The sequence below is a fragment of the Podarcis tiliguerta genome (assembly GCF_965153285.1).
Source record: "Podarcis tiliguerta genome assembly, chromosome: 14".
Lineage (NCBI taxonomy): Eukaryota > Metazoa > Chordata > Lepidosauria > Squamata > Lacertidae > Podarcis > Podarcis tiliguerta.
Window position 1 is genome coordinate 50,669,857 of NC_139547.1, and position 24,233 is coordinate 50,694,089.

At 49.1% G+C, this 24,233-nt stretch overlaps 2 protein-coding genes across 5 annotated transcripts in view; one reads left to right on the forward strand and one right to left on the reverse strand.

The window, feature by feature from the left end:
• The window catches only part of CARD11 (caspase recruitment domain family member 11), a 324,316-nt gene that overhangs the window by 105,804 nt on the left and 194,279 nt on the right, over positions 1–24,233 (reverse strand). The gene's annotated exons all lie outside the window — the stretch shown is intronic.
• On the forward strand, positions 751–23,043 carry BRAT1 (BRCA1 associated ATM activator 1). 4 transcript variants are annotated; one of them, XM_083413483.1, is made up of 14 exons: positions 751–867; positions 1,521–1,710; positions 3,898–4,052; positions 5,370–5,517; positions 7,216–7,588; positions 9,721–9,840; positions 11,620–11,711; positions 12,330–12,436; positions 12,877–13,063; positions 15,193–15,272; positions 15,596–15,698; positions 17,492–17,590; positions 19,624–19,805; positions 21,337–23,043. In XM_083413483.1, the coding sequence occupies exons 2-14, from the start codon at positions 1,584–1,586 to the stop codon at positions 22,048–22,050; spliced, it is 2,487 nt and encodes an 828-aa protein (XP_083269609.1). In that variant the 5' UTR covers positions 751–867; positions 1,521–1,583; the 3' UTR covers positions 22,051–23,043. The 4 variants fall into 4 exon arrangements, with proteins under 4 accessions (XP_083269609.1, XP_083269606.1, XP_083269607.1 ...); XM_083413481.1 differs by having other exon boundaries at positions 861–1,175; XM_083413482.1 differs by lacking the exon at positions 751–867 and adding an exon at positions 874–1,248.

Here is a 24,233-nt window from a genome sequence, read left to right on the forward strand (position 1 = left end):
GTGCATGTAACCAGGGCCGGATTTAGGTTTGATGAGGCCCTCAGCTACTGAAGGTAATGGGGCCCTTTATATGTCCAGCTGTCCATTGTCAACAACAAATGGTCACTGTTTTTTGTGTTGAATATATGCTATATGGTAATTTATGGACCTAATAGGTATCTCAAGCCATTTGCACATAACAGAAAGGAGCCTACACAACACAAAACACTTTTGCTGTATGTAGGTTTTATTTTATTTGTTTTTTATCTTATATTTTGGAAATGTACACCCAGGTTTTTTCCCTTTATTTTTTGGGGGGCCGCCAAGAGAGTGGGGCCCTAAGCTATAGCTTGTTTAGCTTATATGTCAGTGATGGCCAAACTTGGCTCTCCAGCTGTTTTTGGGACTACTATTCCCATCATCCCTGACCACTGGTCCTGTTAGCTAGGGATGATGGGAGTTGTAGTCCCAAAACAGCTGGAGAGCCAAGTTTGGCCATCTTGTCTTCCACAACTTGGTTCCCTCCAGACGTTTTGGACTACGACTCCCATCAGCCCCAGCAAGCTACCACAGGCCTTATGGGCATAGTCGCAGGGGCTGATGGGAGACGTAGTCCAAAACATCTGGAGGTTGGAGTAATTCTCTCTTTATAAACCTCTCTGACCCGATTCCGCCAGATCCCTCTGGTGCAACCCATGCCCTGCAGTCGCGCCTCGGCAAAAGGCTCTCCTTGCTCTCCACAGATGCTTTGGCTAGCGAGCCTGGAGAATCTCAGGCCAAGTGCTGGCAAGGCAGGAATGCGGGAGGCTTCGCTTGCGCTACTGAGCATGCTCACCGCCGAAGATGAACTGAGCATGCCCAGTAGCGCTCGGAAGGGAAACGGGGCAGGTAAGGTGTTTGCGATAGCAGCGCGCGGGGATTTCATTGCAACCCGATCCAAGCCACGTTTGCTCGGAGAGCAAGTCCCGTTGTGTACAGCGGGGTTCCCCTCCAGGATCGCGGCGTTTGCATGCTTGCTTGGTGAACTCTCCAGAGATTCCTGTGGCTTATTCCCAATTAAAGCAGAAGTGATAGGCGCACAAACTGTTGGGGAGGCTAGTTCTGTGGAAATCGGCGGCACTTACTTCTGAGTAAACACTGATCGCGCCGGCCGAGCTGTGCGTGCGGAGAGCTGGATACCTAGGGGACCCCGAGAGGTGCACTTACTGTACTTGATAATAAACTCAAGCTGAACTCGTTGCTGCTGCTGCCTTACTTCCGAGTAAGCAGGTACAGCACTGAGCTGCAATGCTTTGATCGCGGAGCAGGAAAGGAGGGGGACTTAAAGGAACCCGTGAGTCCCACCCCCTGATGCTCCCCAGTTTTAGTCAAGTCCCCCTCCGTAGCCCTCAAAAACAGTAGCTTTGGGTCCGATCCTAAGTGAGAGTGGGTGAAAACCAGGTCACTTCGCTGTCATTTGAGTACAGCTCAATTTAAATGCAAGATCCCATGTTCCTGTTTAGTTTCCTCTTCAAAAACAACATGTTTTTCCTGCGTTGTAGGTTCTGCTGCCTTCTTACACTCTTTCATGAGGAAAAAACAGAACGGAAGAACTGAGACTCGCCATGGATAGAAAGTGCTCTCAGCTTCTGCCTTCAGTATGTACGATTCTGGCAGATCCAAGGCACCCCCTTTCGGATGACACTTGTTTGGAAAAGTTGCTGGATTGGTTTAAGATGCTGATTAACACTGGTAAGTTCCATGGTTAGATGTTTTGTAAGGCTTCTCTAAAGTGTCACACACGTGTGGAGAGGAACCCACCTCTTGAAAAAAACAAAACAAGGGGCCTTGAGACCATGTGGCCCTCCATATCTCATCAACTTGGAAGGTGGTGGAATGTCCTGCCTTAGAAGTTTTTAAACAGAGGATGAGTGACCATCTACTATTCATTATGTGTTCTGTGGCTGATGGAGGCTGAAGGCCAAGAACATCTGGCGGGCCACAGGATCTCTATCTGGAGCTTGTGATTTTGGCGTTAAGTGGTATAGAAATAGTTTGTTTGTTGATTTATTGCATTTATATCCTACCTTTCTCTCAGTTCACTCAGTTCACACCACAGTTCAAGAAGGACACTGACAAACTGGAACGTGTCCAGAGGAGGGCAACCAAAATGGTCAAAGGCCTGGAAACGATGCCTTATGAGGAACGGCTAAGGGAGCTGGGCACGTTTAGCCTGGAGAAGAGGAGGTTAAGGGGTGATATGATAGCCACGTTCAAATATATAAAAGGATGTCACATAGAGGAGGGAGAAAGGTTGTTTTCTGCTGCTCCAGAGAAGCGGACACGGAGCAATGGATCCAAACTACAAGAAAGAAGATTCCACCTAAACATTAGGAAGAACTTCCTGACAGTAAGAGCTGTTCGACAGTGGAATTTGCTGCCAAGGAGTGTGGTGGAGTCTCCTTCTTTGGAGGTCTTTAAGCAGAGGCTTGACAACCATATGTCAGGAGTGCTCTGATGGTGTTTCCTGCTTGGCAGGGGGTTGGACTCGATGGCCCTTGTGGTCTCTTCCAACTCTATGATTCTATGATTCTATGATTCTCTAAGGAGCTCGAGGTGGCATATGTGGTTTTCTCTCCCCTCCCCCCTTCATTTAAGCCCCACAACAACCCTGTGAGGAAGGTTAGGCTGAGAAGCAGGTCATCCAGTGAAATTCATGGCTGAGGGGGGGTTTGAACTCTGGTCTCGCAGGTCCTAATTCAACACTAACAAATATCTAACCTAGAAAAGAGATAATAAAAAGGTGATAGCCGAAATAATAATAATAATAATAATAATAATAATAATAATAATATATTTATACCCTGCCCATCTGGCTGGGTTTCCCCAGCCACTCTGGGCTGCTTCCAACAGAATATAAAAAACAATACAGCGTCAGAAATAAAAAACTTCCCTAAACAGGGCCGCCTTCACATGTCTTTTAAAAGTAAAATAGTTGTTTATTGCCTTGATATCTGATAGGAGGGCATTCCACAGGGCAGGCACTACTACCGAGAAGGGCCTCTGCCTGGTTCCCTGTAACCTCACTTCTCGCAGGGAGGGAACCGCCAGAAGGCCCTCGGCGCTGGACCTCAGTGTCCGGGTACAATGATGGGGGTGGAGATGCTCCTTCAGGCATACAGCACTGAGGCCGTTTTTAAGGTCAGCACCAACACTTTGAATTGTGCTGGGAAATGTACTGGGAGCCAAAGAAGATCATTCAGGACTGGTGTTATATGGTCTCAGCAGCCACTCTCAAGTCACCAGTCTAGCTGCTGCATTCTGGATTAATTGCAGTTTCTGAGTCACCTTCAAAGGTAGTCCCACATAGAGCGCATTGCAGTAGTCCAAGCGGGAGATAACCAGAGCATGCACCACTCTGGCAAGACAGAAAGTGAAACCAGTGTTCCCCTGCCTGGTGCAATCTGCCCACCCGCCCACGATGTTGTTGGACTCCAAGTCCCATCAGTTTCCAGCCAGCATGGCCAACTGTCAGGGATGACAGGGGTTGTCGTATAAAATGTAGTGAGGGCACCAGGTTGGGGAAGCCTGTTGGAGCAAATTTGCAGCTCCAGAGAACTCGAAGCAGCTGGTTCAAATAGCAAGAAAGGATATTTTGCTTTAAATGTTAGGAAGCACTTCCCGAGGGTATAAGGTGTGAAGGGCTGGGGGCATGTGAAATTTCTTAACAGGTTGAGACTGTGTTTCCAGGTAGGGCTAAGGCAATCCCCTGCCTTAAAATACGGAGAGTCAGTGCAGAGAAGACTGAGCAAGGCAGCTTCCTATTGCATCACTAGGACTTAATTCTGAGTAGAGCGCAGAGGCTTTGCCCTACATAAGTTTTGTCTTCTAACTAAACATCTGGTCATTCCCTGCTGGCCCCTCTTCCCCCCCTCCCAGGATCCAGCCTGTTGCTGTTAGAGGAAAACCCGTGTTTGAAGGAGCTGGTCCTGGCTGTGCTCAGACAAGAGGAGCCAAATCCCACCATCCTTTCCTTCGTCCTGAGGCTCACTGGGATATTTGCTGCCTCTGAAAGTAGTTTCCAACACCTGCAGGTCAGTGAAGTCTTTAGCACCAGCTTGGCTGCAGGAGTTGCTGGAAGGAGGCACACAAGGTGCCACCCAGCCATTTTAGGAACTCCAGATTTATGTAGGGCTTACTCCTTCTCTTCCCCCTGAAGATACCCTGCAAGGCAGTGGGGGGTTTGGACCTGAGTTCCCCTGGGTGGGCTCCCTTCCCAGGTGGACCAGCCCCATCTTCCCCACACTTCCTTCTACAGTACCTGCAGAAATTGAAATTGAAATACAGTGGTGCCCCGCAAGACGAATGCCTCGCAAGACGGAAAACCCGCTAGACGAAAGGGTTTTCCGTTTTGGAGGTGCTTCGCAAAACGAATTTGCTATGGGCTTGCTTCGCAAGACGAAAACGTCTTGCGATTCCTGGGGTTTTTTCCCCCCTCCCCCCCCTTTCCCCCAAGCCCCTAAGCTGCTTAACAGCTGATCGCTAAGCCGCTTAACAGCTGATCTAAGCCTCTTATCAGCTGATCTAAGCCGCTAATAGCCTTTTAGCAGCTAATCCGCTAATCCCTTAAGCCTTTAATAGCCGCTAATAGCCTTTTAGCAGCTAATCCGCTAATCCCTTAAGCCTTTAATAGCCGCTATAGCGCTAATAGCGCTACTACGCTAATGGGCTTGCTTCGCAAGACGAAAAAAACCGCAAGACGAAGAGACTCGCGGAACGGATTCTTTTCGTCTTGCGAGGCACCACTGTACTTTATTGTCACTTGTACAACTTGTATGCAGCGAGATTACACGAGCACCCCCCACTCAACTCTTTTAGTCTTAATTCCCCACGTTTACTGACGCACACCCACCAAACCCGAAGGTCAGTTGCCCTGTTGTCATCTTTTCATTCAGCAGCCTAACAGTCCATGGATAGAAGCTATTTTTTACCCTGTTGGTGTGACTAATCATGCTTCTATATCTTCTGCTTGAGGGCAGGAGATCAAGAAAGTGCCGGCCAGGGTGTGAATCATCCCTGATAATTTTCCTCAACGTTCTTCTTCTATTTCATCCAGCGGATTCACGGGACAGCCCATAATATCTTGTGCTGTATTCACCACTGCCTTCTTGACCGTTGGACCCGCTCTTGGTCTTGCCGGCTCCATCCACCAGAGCCTGTCTTTGCATGCAGGGGAAGCCCCTAACTCGCTGAGGGTTTCGGACCCATCGGTCCAACCCTTAAACTATAACCACCTACAAAGCACAAAAGAGCAGCGCTAGGTTGCATGTGTTTCAGGATCCCCCCCCCCCGCGCATAAATGGACGTTAGTGACCGTGAGAATCTCCCGCTTTCTTCTGTTCTCGCTTCAGCAGGGAGAGGTCGTCTTTGGTGCCTTTGGAGAAGCGGGGCCTTTGAGCAGTGCATTGTGGGAAGACATGTCCATCCGGAGCGGCTGGGTGCAGGGTGTTTACAGCATGCTGCAGCACTACAGCGCCTTCCAGTTCTTGTGCAACTCTGGTAAGTGCCAAAATTTATACAGCATAGCTGGGCCTGCCTCTGAGGCACCAGAGGCATCTGTGTCTGGCCATTGCTCCACCCAACTTAGTATTCTCTACACTGCCTAACAGCATCTGTCCAGGGTTTTGGAAGAAGGCCCTCTCTGTCTTACTGGAGAGGTGATCTGCTGCTGAATCGTGGCCGCCCCCCTGAAGGAAGGCAGTGGGACCTCCTAAAACTGAAAACCCCTGGCTAACCTGTCCTTTGAATCCTGTTGAGAACATCTTAGCTCCCAAACCTGCAGGGTTGGGGAGCCAGATGTTGTAGGACTACATCTCCCATCATCCGCCACAGTTGCTCACACTCACTGGGGCTGCTGGGAGTTGTAGTCCAACCACATCTGGAGGGCCACAGGCTTTCTCCCACTCCGTCTCCCCCTGCTGCCTGGGCTCCCCTTCCTCTGTTGTTTCTCCTCTGTTGGTTTGTAAGCTCCTAGGGGCAAGGCCTTGTCTTTTGTGAAGCATCATGTGCCCTGATGGCTCTGACATGTAAATCATCACCCTCATAATTCCAGAGCAGATGTCTGGCTTGTAACAATGAGAAAGAGATGGACCTTTGTCTTGGGCCTCGTGCTGCAGCACTCTGATCTCCCCAGCCTTCCTTGGGCCACTTGTTTTCTGGGTCGGCATTCTTTTGTAATGTCTGCTGCCCCTTATGGCTAGGAGGGTCATTTGTTGGGTTATGGAGCTCACTAGCGATTGGAGAAGCGCTGCTGAACAGATGGAAGCTGCCCTTTTTCGCTTTCTCCCTTTCCGATGTGAGTCCTGTTGCTTACGTAGCCAAAACAGCACCACCCACATGCACAAGGGAAGCATCACCCAGATGAAAATGCTGGATGGGAGCCAGCATGGTGTAGTGGTTAAGAGCGGTGGACTCGTAATCACGTGAACCGGGTTCAATTCCTCGCTCCTCCACATGCAGCTGCTGGGTGACCTTGGGCTAGTCACGCTTTTCTGAAGTCTCTCAGCCCCACTCACCTCACAGAGTGTTTGTTGTGGGGGAGGAAGGGAAAGGAGATTGTGGGCCGCTTTGAGACTCCTTTGGGTAGTGATAAAGCGGGATATCAAATCCAAACTCTTATACAGTGGTACCTTGCAAGACGAATGCCTCGCAAGATGAAAAACTCGCAAGACGAAATAGTTTTTTGTTTTTTGAGTTGCTTCGCAAGACGAATTTCCCTATGGGCTTGCTTCGCAAGACGAAAACGTCTTGCGCCTTTTTCTTAAAACCGTCAATGCATTCCTATGGGAAACCGTCAATGCATTTCCTATGGGAAACCGTGCTTTGCAAGATGAAAAATTCACAAGACGAAAAAACTCGCAAAACAAATTAATTTCGTCTTGCGAGGCACCACTGTAGTATTCTCCTTCTTCTTCTCTTTTTTTGTTTTGTTTATCACATTGATATCCCACCTTTTCCCTCAAGGAGGTGTACATGGTTATCTTCTTCCCTGTTTAATCCTTACAACAACCTTGTGAGATAGGCTGGGCTGAGAGTGACTCACCCAAAGTCACCCAGTGAGTTTCATGGCTGCGTGTGGGATTTGAACCCTCCCCTCTGGTCCTAGCCCAGTGCTCAAGCCACTTCTCATCATGGACAGGGGGCACCTTATTACAAAATTATTCTTCACCCTTCTCTCTCTGTCTCCCTCAACACCAGGTTCCCTAGATGTGATTTTCGCTCTCCAAGGAGACCCGAGCCTGTTTGTTGCGTCAGGAGCCAACCGCCTTCTCGCTCGCGTGCTCATCTTCTCCGTTCAGTCCGAACCGTCTCGCCTCCTCAGCTCGATGGACTGCGATTGGCCGGCTTGCACTCGAATGATAGTTGCTCGCGTCGAAGAGTCCCTCAAATCCCACTCGGCCTCCCGGGCCAAGCATGCCTTGCAGCTGCTGACGACGTTGTTTGAGCACAACCAGGACGCCTGGACTGAACTGCTCTGGTCGCGGATCGCGGGAACGGTGGAGTCCCTCCTGATAGAGGAGCCGCTCCAAGTTGGGCACCAGCTGGTGGATCTGTTCCTCAGCATGGCAAGGTAGGCGCCTGCACAGCGGCTTTCATTAATGTGAGGGGAGGCGAAGGATGGAGAACTCTGTGGTTCTCCAGAGATTGATGGACTCCAGCTTCCATCAGCCCCCAGCCAGAATGGCCAGTGGTCAGGGAAGATAGGAGTTGTAATCCAGCCATGGCTGGAGAGCCACCAGTTCCCCAACCTTGATCTATTTCAAAGAGGTCTTCCAAGGTTAAAATCAATAGTTTGAGCTATGCTTGGAGTAGAATTGGGAGCCATTGGGGAAGAGGAAGACCCGTGGTCCAGCAGCTGCATTGCCAAAAGAAGCTCCAGAGTTCAGTCTCCAACATTTCCAGACCACTGACCAGAAACCCCCGGGAGATGCTGCTAATTGGTGGGAACCTATAGTGGAGAACTGAAGTGAAGGCATGAGGCGGGAGTTGGTCATGCAGGTGAGCTGTGCACAAGCAAGCTGCCAGCTAGCTCTGCCGAGGCTCTTTTTATTAGCACAATATGCAAAACCAGTCAGATACATTTTGGATGTGCCCTTTACACGTCTTCCAATCATGCGATCGTGGGGGAGGGGTACAAAGTTATTTTGGCACCTGTTTCCACCGTGTCATTTCCCCCTTGAACAATGTATAACGAAGGAGACAAAGGTCACAGACAGGGCACAGCAGACCACTAAGAGAGCAAAGGTTAGATAGGGGGTATGAGGTTCAGACAGCTGTGGCTTGTCTGCGGGTGGAAGTGTGCTCCACACCTGACGGTCATTCCTCCAGAGAACCTTTCCCATCCCTTTGGGACAACCTTCTGGGACCAACAAGCTAGTGGTGGGCGGGGCCAGAGCAAAAGTGGGTGGGGCAGCAGGTGTCAATTTTACCTTTATAGAGTAGGCCAGTTTCTGGACACACTCACACACGGCTCTCTATCCTGCATCCAAGCAAGCAAGAGGCATCATCAGAGGTCAGGGACACATCCCACCCAGCCAGGCAAAAGTGCTCTGGAGCGAGGAAGTTATGAAGTAGGGTGGCTTGGGGAGAGGCCTTCATTTGCCACAACTCCACCTGCCCCACCCGCCCCCAGGAAGGTCACTCATCTAGGAGAAAGAAAACTCGGATTTTAAATCTCCACTACCTTGTGGGATATCTTTAGCAGAAGAAAAGGCTGAGGAGTAAACCCTACACAAATCAGGAGCGGAGTCTCTAAGACTGTTGGATGGCGCCTTGTACTCCTCCTTCCTGCAACTCCTGCAGCCAAGCTGGTGCCAAACATCTTGCTCTGCTTTCCCTTGGACCACATCAGTGAGGCTTGGCTGGGGGGACGGGTCTTGTCGCCTGGGCAGCCCAGGATCAAGGAAAGCAATAGTGCCACTGTATTCTGCTCTGGTCAGACCTCACCTGGAGTACTGTGTCCAGTTCTGGGCACCACAGTTCAAGAAGGACACTGACAAACTGGAACGTGTCCAGAGGAGGGCAACCAAAATGGTCAAAGGCCTGGAAACGATGCCTTATGAGGAACGGCTAAGGGAGCTGGGCATGTTTAGCCTGGAGAAGAGGAGGTTAAGGGGTGATAGGATAGCCATGTTCAAATATATAAAAGGATGTCAAATAGAGGAGGGAGAAAGGTTGTTTTCTGCTGCTCCAGAGAAGCGGACACGGAGCAATGGATCCAAACTACAAGAAAGAAGATTCCACCTAAACATTAGGAAGAACTTCCTGACAGTAAGAGCTGTTCGACAGTGGAATTTGCTGCCAAGGAGTGTGGTGGAGTCTCCTTCTTTGGAGGTCTTTAAGTAGAGGCTTGACAACCATATGTCAGGAGTGCTCTGATGGTGTTTCCTGCTTGGCAGGGGGTTGGACTCGAGGGCCCTTGTGGTCTCTTCCAACCCTATTATTCTATGACCTCCAGACACACTGCCCAAGATTGTGCCTAGAGAGGCCACTTCATTGCTGCTAACGCAGCAAAAACAGCACGGGAGGCAAAAGTTATGAGTTCCAGGTTTCTGTAGCCACAGCAGGCGCTGCGATTCTCCAGCAGTTTGATTTCACCCCCAGAGGCACACGCCATGGTCTCTTGAGACAGACTGCTGGCAACAACAAATACATATCTAAAGGTTATGCACTCGCATTAATGCATCTTCCCCCCTCCTGTAGGTCTCCTGCGTTCAGCTGCCCCGAATGCAGCCTCTGGAAGCTGGTGGCACTTGCTCTGAAGACCTTGAGCCTCACTCAGTCGGGTCCTCTGGCCTTGGGACTCCTGAAACTTGAAGCCTGGTAGGGATTTGTTCCCTTCAATATTAAAGCCCAAACCATTAAGTATTTTGTTCGACCTTGTTTTCCTTTAACAGATAAAATGATAACAATATTTATTATTTATACCCTGCCCATCTGGCTGGGTTTCCCCAGCCACTCTGGGCGGCTCCCAACAGAAGATTAAAAACATGATAAAACATCAAACATTAAAAACTTCCCTAAACAGGGCTGCCTTCAGTTGTCTTCTAAAAGTCAAATACTTGTTTATTTCCTTGACCTCTGAAGGGAGGGTGTTCCACAGGGCAGGAGCCACCACCGAGAAGGCCCTCTGCCTGGTTCCCTGTAACCTCACTTCTTGCAGGGAGGGAACCACCAGAAGGCCCTTGGCACTGGACCTCAGTGTCTGGGCTGAACGACGGGGGTGGAGACGCTCCTTCAGGCATACTGGGCCGAGGCCGTTTAGGGCTTTAAAGGTCAGCACCAACACTTTGAATTGTGCTTGGAAACGTACTGGGAGCCAGTGTAGGTCTTTCAGGACCGGCGTTATGTTTTATTATCACATTTTTGTATTGCATTAGATTGTTATAAGATGTATTGGTACATTTTTTTGTTTTTTCAGCTTGTAAACCACCTTGAGTATTGTAAGATAGAAAGATGGTATACAAATTAAAAATGATGATGATGGTCTCGGCGGCCACTCCCAGTCACCAGAATCCCTCCTCAAGCCGGCCTTTTCTATGAAGCCATGCTTAACCTCCTAGCTTTCACCCGCAGCTGCAACGAAGTCTAAGGCTGCAGCCCTGTGTACCTTTCGCCGAGGAGTAAGACCCATTGAAAGCAATGGAACCTACTTCTGACTAAAATGGCAAAGGATTGTGCCCCAAGCACAGGGGAGAGCTGCACGTTCCTCGCTGTTCTTGCCTCTCCTGCCCTCCCACCCTCTCCCCCCTCACAAATTGCAGCTGCAAGCGGGGCTGATACCCCAAACACCTGGCTGGGGAAGGCGAGACTATTGCGTTGGTGCAAGCATTTGCATTAATATATGGAATAAAGCTTTGAGGGGAGGTGTGTGGAACAGGTCTCGGTGTTTCGATTTCTGGGAATGGAGTTGAGAGATGACCTCACCTGGGGAGAAAACAGCAAAGACCTGATGAAGAGAGCACAGGAGAGGTTATATTTTCTAAGAATCATCCGGTAAAATAATCTCTCCAAGGACCTGTTGATGGCATTTTACCATTGTACTTTTGAGAGTGTATTAACTTATGGTCTGTGTGTGTGGTTTGGGAGCTTCACGGTCAGGGAAAAAGCAATTCTGTCCAGGGTTGTAAAGACTGCAGAGAGAATAATTGGGTGCACTCTTCCCACCTTGGATCAAATCTATGCTTCCAGGTGTCATAAGAAAGCTGCAGAGATAGCGCAGGATAGTGCGCACCCCGGAAATTATCTCTTTCAGCTTCTGCCTTCTGGAAGAAGGTACAGGGTGATAAAGACTAGGACTAGCTGCCTGCGAAACAGTTTCTATCCAAATGCGATTTTGGTTTTTTAACGCAGTGTAAGGTAGTCTCTATGGGAGTATATTGTATTTAGTTATGGGGTATCAGAGTTTTTAGGGGGCTAACCAGGCTGGGATAGCAGGCTTGCGGGTTTTTGAATGTCTGGTGTAGATTTTTTCAATTTCGTTGTTCTGTATGGGACAATGGCAATAAAGATTATCGTATCATAACCTACATTAAAACCACAGAGATGCTGCCTTGCTGCGGATGCAAGAGAGACCTAACCTGCTCCTTCTCCTCCTTCAAGCCCACAGGCAATCCAGGTGCAAGGTCTGGGCCTTTTGCTGCAGCCAATGGGCTGTGTCTTGAGAGGCGCTTCTCCATCCTTAGAATTCCCAGGTGCGTTGCTGAGTTAGGATGCAGCCTCAGAGCTCAGTGCTACCAGCCACAGTGGCTCGGCTCTGCCTCCGCGTTAGGAGGCAGCAATTGCTTCTGAATACCAATTGCTGGAAGCCACAGGAGGGGAGAGGGCTCTTCTGTTTGGGGCCTGCTTTTGGGCTTCCCTTGGGGGCATCTGCATGGCCACTGTGGGTACAGAATTAGGGGGGCCATAGGCCTGATTCAGTAGGCTCTTCCTAGTTTCTTATGTGCACATATTGCATTAAGCGGGATGGGTGGGTTAAGGGAGCAAAGTACAGTTAACAGGCCCTGAAATACTTCGCCTGGGCCCAGATCCAAAGAACAACAGGCCTTCCTGGAATGTCCCACTTGGATTCCGCCCCCTTCTGTTTGGGAGTGCACTGGACAAAAATTAACCTCTGCCGTCCTGGTGCCCTACAACTGCTTTACACTACAACTCCCATCAGCCCCAGCCAGGCTTCTCTAGCTGGAGCTGTTAGGAGTTGTAGTCCAGAATATCTGGTGGGCACCAGGTTGGGAAAGGCTGCTTTTACTAGCCATTTCAGAGAAGCCTTTTGCTCTATTGGTGTCCTCCGGCTTCCCTTTCTCCACTTCCAGGTTTGCCGCCTGAATCTGCCTCTGTGGAGTCTCTTCTGTCCTCCAGGGCCTCGTGTGTCAGTTTCCTGTGCCAGACTCTGGCTCATCTGGAGGAAGTCCAGTATGTGGTAAGATCTAGATAAGCAAAGACCCAACCTCCTTTGGCTCCTCCTTCCCCCTGAGCTTTTTATAGGGAAAAGGGCATTACAAGAACTTTTAAGAACTGGTGCCTGCACTCACTCATTTTCCTCTTTCCTCCTCTTCTCTCTTTCCTTTTGTGCTGCATCGTTTACATTATAAGCCGAGTGGGCAGGGACTCTCTTATTATTAATATTTGTAAGCCACGCTGGCAGCCTTTCCTATCAAAGAGTGGAGGAAAAATCAGCTCTCCAGGCTTTAAATGTACCATCCTTGTGCAGTATTGAGCTGAAACTCTTGAGATGCTGAACTCTGGCTTCCTTACCAAATTTTGCCCCTGTGCAGTGGGGCTGCAGCATACCCAGAAGCCTGTGTATAAGACACCTCTAGCAAATTGGCTGAGATTGCATTTATCCCTTTTCTTCACCAGGCCTCTCTGGCAGTGGAGTTTCCCCACAAGCCTTTGCTCCAGTCCGTGGTGACTGTGCTGCAGTTCTGCATTGGCCTCGCCATTCCGGTCTCCCCTCTGGCAGCTAAGATCGGCAACTTCTTGGTCGGCTGCTTCCGAGTTCAGCGGGCAGCACTGGGCCTCCTGGGAGCTCTGTCTCACTGGGCAAGTAAGTACATGAAATTTATTACGGTCAGAGACCAGCTTGAGAAATGGAACTACAATCCCAATAGCAAAAACAAACATTTAAAACAATGTACAACAATGGATTTTAAGTTTAAAAGTGTGATGGGCATATAAACACATAAAAAACTTTAAAATAGACAGCCTTAGAGAAATGACCCAAAGTCGCCCGTGGATCCGGGTTTGGGAATTTTCTTAACAAACTAGATTGAATCGGGGGATGGTCTGCGCCTACAGATCTGTGCGCAGAATCTGGCGACAATCCGGGTCGTCTTGTGGTCTTTGCCTAACAGGAACAGATTGAATTTTTGCTTTACTGGGAGGTCAGCAAGCCTCACCAGCAGCGGGTCAATGGTTTCTCCCCCCTCCCTTGCTATCTCGGTGTTCCCTGTCGATTCCAGGGTGACCGTAGCCCTGCAAGAAACCTCCTGGGAGGCAAGGGAAGAACGAGGGCTCCTTTGATGGTCCCTTCCAGCTTCTCACAGGATTGTAGAGTTGGAGGGGTCCCCATTGGTTATTTAGTCCAACCCCCTGCAATGCAGGAATCTCAACAAAAGCCTTCCTGACAGATGGCCATCCTACCTCTGCTTAAAAACCTCCAAGGAAGGAAGGAGCAGTCAAATACAACATTCCTTGTTTTCCTAGAGTGGACATGCAGGGGGATGTTTGGTCCAGCCAGTCAGAACTTCCTGTTTCCTCCTGGACTGGAGCATACTTCCTCTGGCATGTGACGAGAGGTGGGCATGACCTTACCTGTGCAGGTAACAAAAGGACAAGGCTCACAGCCCTTCTCACTCATTCTCCATCTTCCTTTCGTCATCTGAACTGCAGTGATTGCCAGTCTTCCGTCACTGGGATTAACCCCCCATATGGGATAGATCCACATGTATATATCTTTGTAACTAAATCTGCCTTCGGGGATCCAACTGTGAAAAGAATATGAGTAAACTACTTTTATATACTTAACACAAGATTGTGGCACGTTTATTCTTTTAAGAGGGAAATAAGGGATCTTACCAGGAATCTATACTGAGAAGCTTAAACAAGCCTGCAACCAGTGTTCAAAGGGGACTGTTAAAACTCTGCTAAGTTATATAACTTACTAGTGCAAGTTAGGAAGGATATTAATAAACAATATATCCTCTCCTGCCTCCCTGAACATTCCCACACCCACCACCTCCAGAGAGTCTTTTCTACTGTCAAACAGCTTTTACTGTCAGGAAAGTTCTTTCTAATATTTATTTGAATTTCCTTTTCCTGTAACTTGAAGCTATTGGTTTGGGTGCTTGGCTGTGGAGCAGCAGAAAACAAGCTGGCTCCATCTTCCATGCGGCAGCCCCTGAGACGTTTGAAGCTTGTAACACACATACAACAGGTTGCAAAATTAGTTGCATTTTTTATGGTGGGGGGCAATTCTAGGACCCCCCCTCGTTTGAACCACCCTTCCCTTTAAAATAGATACACATATTCATATTTGTAACAGCCACAGTGAGTTCCAGAGTTCCGTTTAGTTCCTGATTATATATTTTTTTCCTTAGTGTTGTACAGTGGACACTCGGGTTGCGAACGTGATCCGTGAAGGATGCATGTTCGCAACCTGCAGCACTCGCAACCCACAGCAGCGCATCTGCGCATTTGCAGGTTGCGACCCGGCGCTTCTGCGCATGCACGAAACCCGGAAGTAACCCATTCCGGTACTCCTGGGTTTCGGTGGGTCCGTAACCTGAAAAATTGCAACCTGAAGAGTCTGTAACCCGGGGTATGACTGTACACCACCCTGGGATCTTTGGTTAAAGGGCAGTACAGTGATACCTCGGGTTACATACGCTTCTGGTTACATACGCTTCAGGTTACAGACTCTGCTAACCCAGAAATAGTACCTCGGGTTAAGAACTTTGCTTCAGGATAAGAACAGAAATCGTGCAGCGGCGGCGCAGCGGCAGCAGAAGGCCCCATTAGCTAAAGTGGTACCTCAGGTTAAGAACAGTTTCAGGTTAAGAACGGACCTCCGGAACGAATTAAGTACTTAACCCGAAGTACCACTGTATATAAAATGCAAAGTAAATATATAAGTAAATAAAATAACTCCCAACTGTCCTTCTCTGTGTGTTTTAGCTTCAGTTTCTGACGAAGTCATGGAACAAATCTTTGACATCCTCCTTGTGTACCTGAAGAGTCCAGATAGCAGCCCTGCTGTAAGTATAGATTCTTGAGTCAGAAGTAGGAGCTCAAGGTGGGGAACGTTTTTCACTCCCTCCTTGGTTAATCCCCACAGCAACCCTGTGAGGGAGGCTAGATAGAGAGGCAGCGACTGCGCCCCCCAAGGCCAACCAGGCAGCTTCATGACGGCTTAGCAGGGGATTTGAGCCCTGGGCTCCCAGGTAGCAGCCAGACCCTCCAACCGCTACACCACATTGGTTCTTGGTTGCAAAAGGAGTGATTTGGGGATGGCCAGAGTAAAAGTACCAGGATGTTGGTCATCCTGGGGGGTTTCTTTCACTGCATTCCCCTTTTTCAGGTTTTGAAAAAGGCATTCCAAGCAACGCTGAAGTGGCTTCCAAGCACCTCGGAAGCATCTGACTCTGCCGGCGACTTCCAGCGGCACAAACAGTTTCTCAGAGGTAAATTTGCAAGCCTGTTTCTGGCCTCGGGAGCATTACAGCCAGTGTACAGGACATCCGGTGAATCTGAGTGCTGGAAGAACGAGGACTGAGAAAAGAAATTACAGTGGTACCTCAGTTTACGAACTTAATCCGTTCCGGAAGTCCGTTCTTAAACCGAAACTGTTCATAAACCGAGGTGCACTTTCCCTAACGAGGCCTCCTGCTGCCAGTGCCCTTTCACCGTTCGGATTCTGTTCTTAGACTGCGGTAAAGTTCGCAAACTGGGACACTACTTCCGGTTTTGCGGAGTTTGTAAACCAAATTGTTCGTAAACAGGGCTGTTCTTAAACCGAGGTACCCCTGTACTTCTTTGCCCAGCACGAAGTTAAAGTACTCACTCCACCCCCACAGGAAGCAGTGATGGTCACCAACCCAAGTAGCTTTAATAATAATAATAATAATAATATTTTTTTATTAATACCCCGCCCATCTGGCTGGGCTTCCCCAGCCACTCTGGGTGGCTTTCAACAAAATATTAAAATACAGTAATGGTTAGATATTAAAAGCTTCCCTAAACAGGGCTGCCTTCAGATGTCTTCTAAAAGTCAGATAGTTTTTGTTCTCTTTGACATCTGATGACAGGGCATTCCACAGGGCAGGCGCCATTACCGAGAAGGCCCTCTGCCTGGTTCCCTGTAACCTCACATCTCGCAGTGAGGGAACCGCCAGAAGGCCCTTGGCGCTGGACCTCAGTGTCCAGGTAGAACGATGGGGGTGGAGACGCTCCTTCAGATATACTGGACCGAGAAGAGTAGACAAATTATTGAAGGGAGAGATGGCTCTGGGCTGCCTCCACAGTCAAGGCTTCTGAATCCCAGTCGGCGGAAATCGCAGGCAGGGAAAGGGCTTTTGCGCTCAAGTCCTGCTTGCGGGTTTCCGACACGTGTCTGGTTGACCACCAAGAGAACATGATGCAGGACTAGATGGGCCACAGGCCTGATCCTGCAGGGCTCTTATGAGATTCTTATTTATGGCAGGGGTGGGGAATCTCAAACCCAGAGCATGAACCTGCTGTAAAGAAACACCACACTGTTTCCCTTCATTTGTGATCTTCCTTCAAAGAGTTCGGTGTGGCCTGGGGACTTTCACTTGTTTTCGCCCCCAGATGCAGATGGGGTTGTAACTTACAGTGCCGTCCTACTCAGAAGTGACCCCCAGGTAACAGAAGTCACTGGGTTAAAGCTGACCGAAAGTCCAGAGGCAGCATTATAATCAATTTACAATGGGGTGGAAGGTATATAGGCTATGAAGGACTTGCTCACTCATTTATTGACAGCTGCATGAGTTATAGCTAGGAAGTGGAAGGGGCAAGCAGAATATAAAATGGAAGAACGGTATAAAGAGGTGTGGGGTATAGCTATTAATGATAAATTGACATGTGCCATTAAGGTAAGATGTGGAACATGCAGGAGAAATGATTTTGAGGAGATACGGAAGGTGTTTGTAGAATTTGTACTGTTAAAACGGAAAGGGGGTCAAACTATAGCAAGAGGTGTTGAAATTTTGGGAGGTTGGGTAGTTACATTGGAATGGTCTCGTGGCGGGGAGCACATTTTTATTCTTATTTATTTATGATTATAACTTTGTCAAAATAAAATTAAAAACTAAAAAGGGGGGAAAAGAAGTGACCCCCATTAAGTTCAATGGGACTTTACTCGCAATGTGTAAAGCTTGGCAGACTTGACATTGTTTCATAAGCTGCAACAGTTCTGTCTGTGACGCCCTCTCTGTCTCCCACCCCCTTGGAGCAGACATGCTGCCCGTCTTGCAGAAGCGCATGCACAGCCCCAGCTGGGAAGTGCGTGACTCGGCCCTGGAGCATCTCACACAAGCGATGAAGAGCCTGAGAGGTAAGTGCAGGGAAGGCAGAACCTGTAGGCACGGAGCACAGCTGAGTGACGAAGGAGCAGTCCGCCTTAGAAGCATAGAGTGAGTGGCAGGGACCCTGAGCATCCTCTGGCCCAACCCGCTTCAATGCGGGAATCTCAGCTAAAGCATCCGTGACAGACAGCCATCCAGCCTCTCCTTAGAAACCGCCAAGGAAGGAGAGTCCACAACCATCAATGGGCTTGATGAGGTAAAACAGGAGACAGGGCCGTCTTTACCCAGGGGTTCAAGGGGTGCGGGGCACCCAGGTGCCGAATTCTAGGGGGCACCATTTGCCCACCGCTGAAGCCACCTAAGCTCTTAACTATCTACCTGTTACAAAATAATAAATAATTTTGATTGAGCTAGAAAAACAAAATACATATATACCATATTTTTCGCTCTATAAGATGCACCAGACCACAAGACACACCTAGTTTTTGTAGGAGGAAAACAAGAAAAAAATATTCTGAATCTCAGAAACCAGAACAGCAAGAGGGATCGCTGCGCAGTGAAAGCAGCAACCCCCTCTTGCTGTTCTGGCTTCTGTGATAGCTGTGCAGCCTGCATTCGCCCCATAAGACACACACACATTTCCCCTTACTTTTTAGGAGGGGAAAAGTGAGTCTTATAGAGCAAAAAATACGGTACCTAGGTATTACCGAAATGTATGCCTACTGTTTCACTAAAGGACTTTCAACTTTGTGCGCTCATTTACCAAATATGCGCCGTGCCAGCAGTGGCGCTTCTCATTCACAACGGCAGCGCTTCTCAGACTCAACGATGGCGCTTGTCATTCTCAACGGCACCCTGCTTGCGAAATTAACTAAATTTGGGGGCGCTGGGTGTATCTTTGCACCTTGGCAGTGCGTATGCTAAAGACGGCCCTGACAGGAGAGGACTGCTGGCCCAACCTGGTCTGCCAGGCCTTTCCTTGTGACTCGCCGGGGCATTTTGGGCTGGCCCTGCTCTTCTGCTCTACACTTCATGTCACGTGTGGTGGTCAGGCTGGGTGGGCATGATGGGAGTTGTAGTCCAAAACAGCTGGAAGGCTTCATTCATCCTTGCATTCACTGCAGTTTTAGAACGGAGGTGTGTTTTTCCCCCTAAAAGCTCTGGGAAAATTGTTTTCATGGCTCCCTGTATTATAAAAAATATTTCAGGAGCCATGTTGCTATCTGCTAAGATAAGGGTTTCAGTTTCATGTGTTTTGTGTGTGCTGCTACGGAAAGGGTGTTTTAGTGGAGCTGTGTTTTTAATTTCTTTTAACCAGTACGTCACCCAGACAACTTCACTTATTGGGTGAATTATAAACGGAGTCAGTAAATAAAATGCATGCCTTGATTGGGGGTGGAGAAGGAGAGGATAGGGGGAAAGTGGGGGCTTTCCCACTTCATGAGCTTCTGGTTGGGGGCTTTTTCTGCCCATGAGCTCCCGGTTGGCTGACACTTCCTTGCCAGGAATGTCTCAGCAAAAAGGATTCCTGGCTGCACACCTGCCGCCACCCCGGCCTTTGAGCTTTGCAATGACAACATAAGGGGAGTCTGGCTTCTGGACCAGGCAAAAGGCCCATTGAGTCCAGTATTATTTTCTCTCAATCGGTCAGCTTGTAAGTAATGAGTAAAAGAACCCTCTCCTTGCTTGTGATTCTCAGCATCTGGCAACCAGAGGCGTACAAACCACATACAGCTTTATTCCCCCGTGACTTTGTCGCCCTGTTTTAAAACAATTCAGATTGGTGACTTTAACTGCAAACCCGAAGCAACTGTGACAAAATGTTGCAGCGTGGAGCGCTTCCCTGTTCAGGATTCCAGGCACCAGTACATCTGATGGAGCAAATTATGACCTCTGTGCGCTGCGGAGGCCAGTCTGGAGACTGTGAGTCTTCCCAGGAAGCCTGCGTGCTCTTGGCAAGATCTGTCTGGGGCCAGGCATTTGCTTTAATGGTAGGGACAGAGGGCTGATGGGATCAGGCCCTGTTTATTCCCCCCCCCCTTTTGCTTTCATCTCTACACAGGGCAGGAGTGGTTCTGGCAAGAGCTTCTCTCTTCGGAAGTCCTGCCGCTGGCAGAGGGCCTCCTGGCCGACCCAGAGAGCTACGTGCGAGCCAGTGCGGTGGAAGCCTTGGGGCAGTTTTCGTTGCTTGCTAACACTGACTCAAAGAAGCCCGGCTCAGAGAACAATGGCAGCAACAAAGAGGTACAGTCCTCTTTGATGAGCACGTTTTTGTCCCTGCCTTTTCACGCGGCAAGGCAGGGGGGGCTCATTCAGACCGGAAGACTACAGCTCTGTTTACGGGGGGGGGGGGTGCTTTGGGTGGGTTTCCCCTGAAAGGGCAGCCTAGAAATACAGTCATATCTTAGAAGTCGAACGGAATCTGTCCAGGAAGTCCACCTGACTTCCAGAACGTTTGAAAACCAAAGTGCAGCTTCTGATTGGCTGCAGGAAGCTCCTGCAGCCAATCGGAAGCCCCGCCGGACGTTCAGCTTCTGAAAGAATGTTCAAAAACCAGAACAGTCACTTCCAGGTTTTGATCGTTCAGGAGCCAAAACGTTGGAGAACTAGGCTGTTCAACTTCCAAGGTATGACGGTACTATGAAGCAATAGATAGGATATTGAAACAAAACCCGGCTGCTAGGAGGTCGGTAGGTGTGCAGCGATCGGAGCTCATCGCACCAATCTTACGCCAACTGCAATGGTTAGTTCTTGAGTTTCTGGGCTCTGTTCAAAGTGCTTTTAGAATCACAGAATCTTAGAGCTGGAAGGGACTCCTGAGGGTCATCTAGACCAACCCCCTGCAGTGCAGGAATGTCAACTTAAAGCATCCCTGCCACGTGTATGAAACCTTGCAGGGTGCAGTACTCCAGTTCAGCGTTCCATGGCCTTTGCCAGAACACTCCATTCTCTCGTCCCTCTGGTTTTCTCTTCACCCCCTCCCCCCAATCAGCCAACATGAAATGGCCACTCATCACACTCAGTCCTCACTGAGCTGTTTGGGCCCCGCCCCACAACTTTAGGGTTCCACATACCCTGCAAATACTTCTTTGTATTTCTGCAGACTTTGTGGTGTGGTGATTTTGGCTGTATAAGGAGAATGGATTTGGCTGTAATAATAATAATAATTTTTATTTATACCCCGCCTTCCCCAGCCAAGACCGGGCTCAGGGCGGCTAACAACCGATATAAAAACAAATTGATTGAAATACAACTTAAAAAACAAGATTAAAATACAACATTAAAATATTAAACCATTTAAATGCAGCCTCATTTCAATGGAAACTGAAATCAAAAACTTTTTTAGCGATGAAAACGTCGAATCTTCACCAAGGCTAACTATCCAGACTGGTCCTACATGGACCAGAAAAAAGCCAGGGAAGTCCCCAAATAGGAGTTCTATCACAGGAGGAGAAAGGGAAAAAGAAAGAGGGGAAGGAAATCAAACTGACTCCAAGCCAGGCGGAACAACTCTGTCTTACAGGCCCTGCAGAAAGAAATCAGATCCTGCAGGGCCCTGGTCTCATGAGCCAGTGTTGAAAAGGCCCTGGCTCTGGTTGAGGCTAATCTAACTTCTAACTTGTATAAGGAGAATGGGTTTGCTTTGGTAGGGGAAGAATGCGCACCATGTTTCCCTGGTGCCGCAGGAGTTAACACGATGTGGGTTTCTCCCCCCACCTAGCATAGCTTGCAAACAGTGTTCAGATCCCCCCCATCTCTTCTCCTTGTCTTTAAGGCCGGCGTTGGGGCTCGCTTGCAGGAAATCCTGTCCGCTGACTCCGAAGGGTTCCCCCGCAGAGCTGTGATCCGCGTCTTCATTGACTGGCTACGGGACGGCCACCCGGAAGTCGTGGCTGACCCTGAGCAGTTTGTTTCCAGAGCGATCCAAGCCGTGGACAGAGACTTGGACTGGGAAGTCAAGGTCAGCGGCTTGGAACTGGCCAAGGTTTTTGCTGCCCAAATGTCTGGCCGGCTTGGGCTCTCCGACTGCCCGTATGCCGCTGACTCTTCACTTGCCAGCCAGGCTGCCCGTCGCCTCAAATTGCTGGAGGCGTTTTGCCGAGTGAAGCTCTTTGAGTTCCTCTTTGGAGCCTTGTATGACTGCGACAGGCCAGTGGCGCTGAAAGCCTGCGAGATCCTTTTAGCCGTGAAATCCAAGATTTGCAAAGACAGTCGCCTGGAGGAGAGCAGCTTGGAACTGGGCAGCACATCTCAGCAGCGGGAGGAGAAACAGAGGGAAGAACTGATCCTTCCTGTTGGAGAGTCGGCTAAAAGGATTCCCCAGGATCCAGAGTGCCTGATCCTTTTCTTAGAGGCGACGGACCTGGAGGGTTTGCAGAGATCTTTAGACAGGAGCAGCGATCACCTGGAAAAGAGCCCCCAGTCGCTCTTGCAGGATATCCTCTCCGCTGCAGGGAATATGGAAGATAATGAAGCAGATTGCTACTGACGGCTTTCCAAAACGGAATTGATCCTTGGGGAGGGCTAGACCCTGCCGACCCTCCCCTGACCCCAAAAACTTAAAAGGCCACTTTGCAAAAAAAAACATGCCTTTCTGCTCAACGGGCACCGTCATGTAGGGATTAGTATGAAACCCATCTGGAGGAAGACAGCTCTGGTGCAAATCTGAGAAGTGGGGGGGCGGGAATCAAAGCGGAGCTAAAACTCACACAAGAAAATCAAGAGATGCCCAAGCTAGGAGCGGCTGACGAGATTATGACAAGCGTATCATTGTTGATTTGCAGAACATCACCAAAGTCAGGTGAGGAAGTTGTGGCCCTCCAGATGTTGCCAGACTGCAACTCCCATCATCTCTCACCACTGGCCATGCTGGCTGAATCTTATGGTAGTCGGGAGTCCAGCTTTTGGGGGGGGGCACTGGCTCCCCACCCCCGGTTTAAAATGCAAAACTCAGTCAAACCCTATGTAAAAAGGTGGATCCGCCTTGAAATAAGGAAACTGCGTCGCATTTTAAGCCAGCACCACACAATTAATAAAGTCTTCGGGAGCCCATACTGCCAAAAGCTTGCAATTTCTAATGAACAAACTATTCCGCGCAGATACTGAGAAGTTTCAGGGTGGATCTGCAAACGACATGACTGGATTTTGTACTTGTGCGCAGTGAGAGTTCCTGACGTCTCCTTTCGATGCACAGAGCCGTGCGTAAGCAGCGTTTGACTACCAAGCTCAAGTCTAGAGGCACTGCGTGTACCTTTCAGACTTCAGGCACAATTGCACACAGGTTTCCAAGTGTTTCCTTTGGTCGAGCAGCTTTGTACCTTTATAACTCAGTCCTCCCTTTTGAAAGCACCGCAGCCAGGTTGGTCCAATTGATTTTGAGGCTCGTTACTTGCTGGCTGTTGCCTTTGCAGAGCAAGGGAACAGGTTGGCGAGGAAGGGTTTGTTTTATTACCAATTAAAGTTTGTTTTTTAAAAAACAAAAGTTTTTGTCGAGCTCAGACTGGATGGCTTGTCTGTGCATGTTCCAAACCTTGCTTTCTGCGGCTAAGATAGTAAGTTCTTTCAAGAAGAGTTTTTTGGGAGGGCCAGCTTTGAATGCAGAAGGCATGCAGGTGTCTGTCAATCTTTGGCATCTCCAGGTAGGGCTTGGAGTGACCCTTCTGACAACCTTGGATAGCATCTGTCATTCAGTATAGACAGCAGTGGGCTGGATCGATAACGTCCCCCTTGCTATAAGCTGCTTAAATTGCTAAGATGTGGATGCATTTTGAATTTGGACCCTGGGCGTAACCAAGGAGAGGCAAGGGGGCAGCTGCCCCATGTAAATCAATAAAAAAAACTTAAATTAGCAGGTTCTTGCCACCTAATATGAAGCCTGCCCCCCCCCCAAATTCCTGGCCTATGCCCATGGTTTGGAAGCCAGCTTACCAAGAGTTTTGGGGGTTTGAATGATGCTAAGCCTGAAACCTTCAACACACTTGCTAGGGAGCAGGCCCCATTGCACTCAGTGGGGCTTGCTCCTGAGTAAACCTGTTTATGCTTGCACTGGAAGAGCAGAAGCCACATCTTGATCCTCCAAGGAGCACGAGTCGCCAGCTAGTTTCTTTTGCAGAATCAAATGGGGGGAGTGTGGCAATGCTTTTCCAAAGCTCCGCTGGATTTCGGTGAGGGGCGCCTAGGGAAATGCCTCCAGCCGGGTCTGTCATATCTCAATTAGCTTGCAAACGTGTGAAGATCCCTTATGCCAGCTTCTCCAACCTGGGGAATACGTCGGGGTGGTGGGAGTTCAAAGCAGCTAGAGGACACTAGGATGGAGGAATGTTGCCTTGCAGCATCCATGCAGCCCAGCATTGCAACCAGAAACAGCTGTCCGAAAGAGTTTCCCCTCTTCAATCCTTTAAGAGCATGAGAGGAGCCTGCAGCTGGATCAGGCCAATGGGCCGTCCAGTCCAGCATCCTGTTCTCACAGTGGCCAACCAGATAAGAATAATAATTTATTATTTATACCCTGCCATCTGGCAGACAGCTTTAAAAAGGTTACATACATTCAGAATCTATCTTGTAGCAAGATAGTCCTTATCTCCTCTCTTGGCTGGGAGCCAAGAGAGCATCCTTAGATGTTTCCTCATCGAAGGAAGATGGCAGAGAGAGAGTGGCTGCCTGTCCTGTGCT

Excerpts from the sequence above, each read along its gene's own strand:
- BRAT1 (XM_083413483.1), top strand. The coding sequence starts at position 1,584 with ATGGATAGAAAGTGCTCTCAGCTTCTGCCTTCAGTATGTACGATTCTG. Across the intron at positions 13,064-15,192 it reads AGCTCTGTCTCACTGGGCAA|CTTCAGTTTCTGACGAAGTC; the intron begins GTAAGTACATGA and ends TGTGTGTTTTAG. Across the intron at positions 17,591-19,623 it reads AGCGATGAAGAGCCTGAGAG|GGCAGGAGTGGTTCTGGCAA; the intron begins GTAAGTGCAGGG and ends ATCTCTACACAG.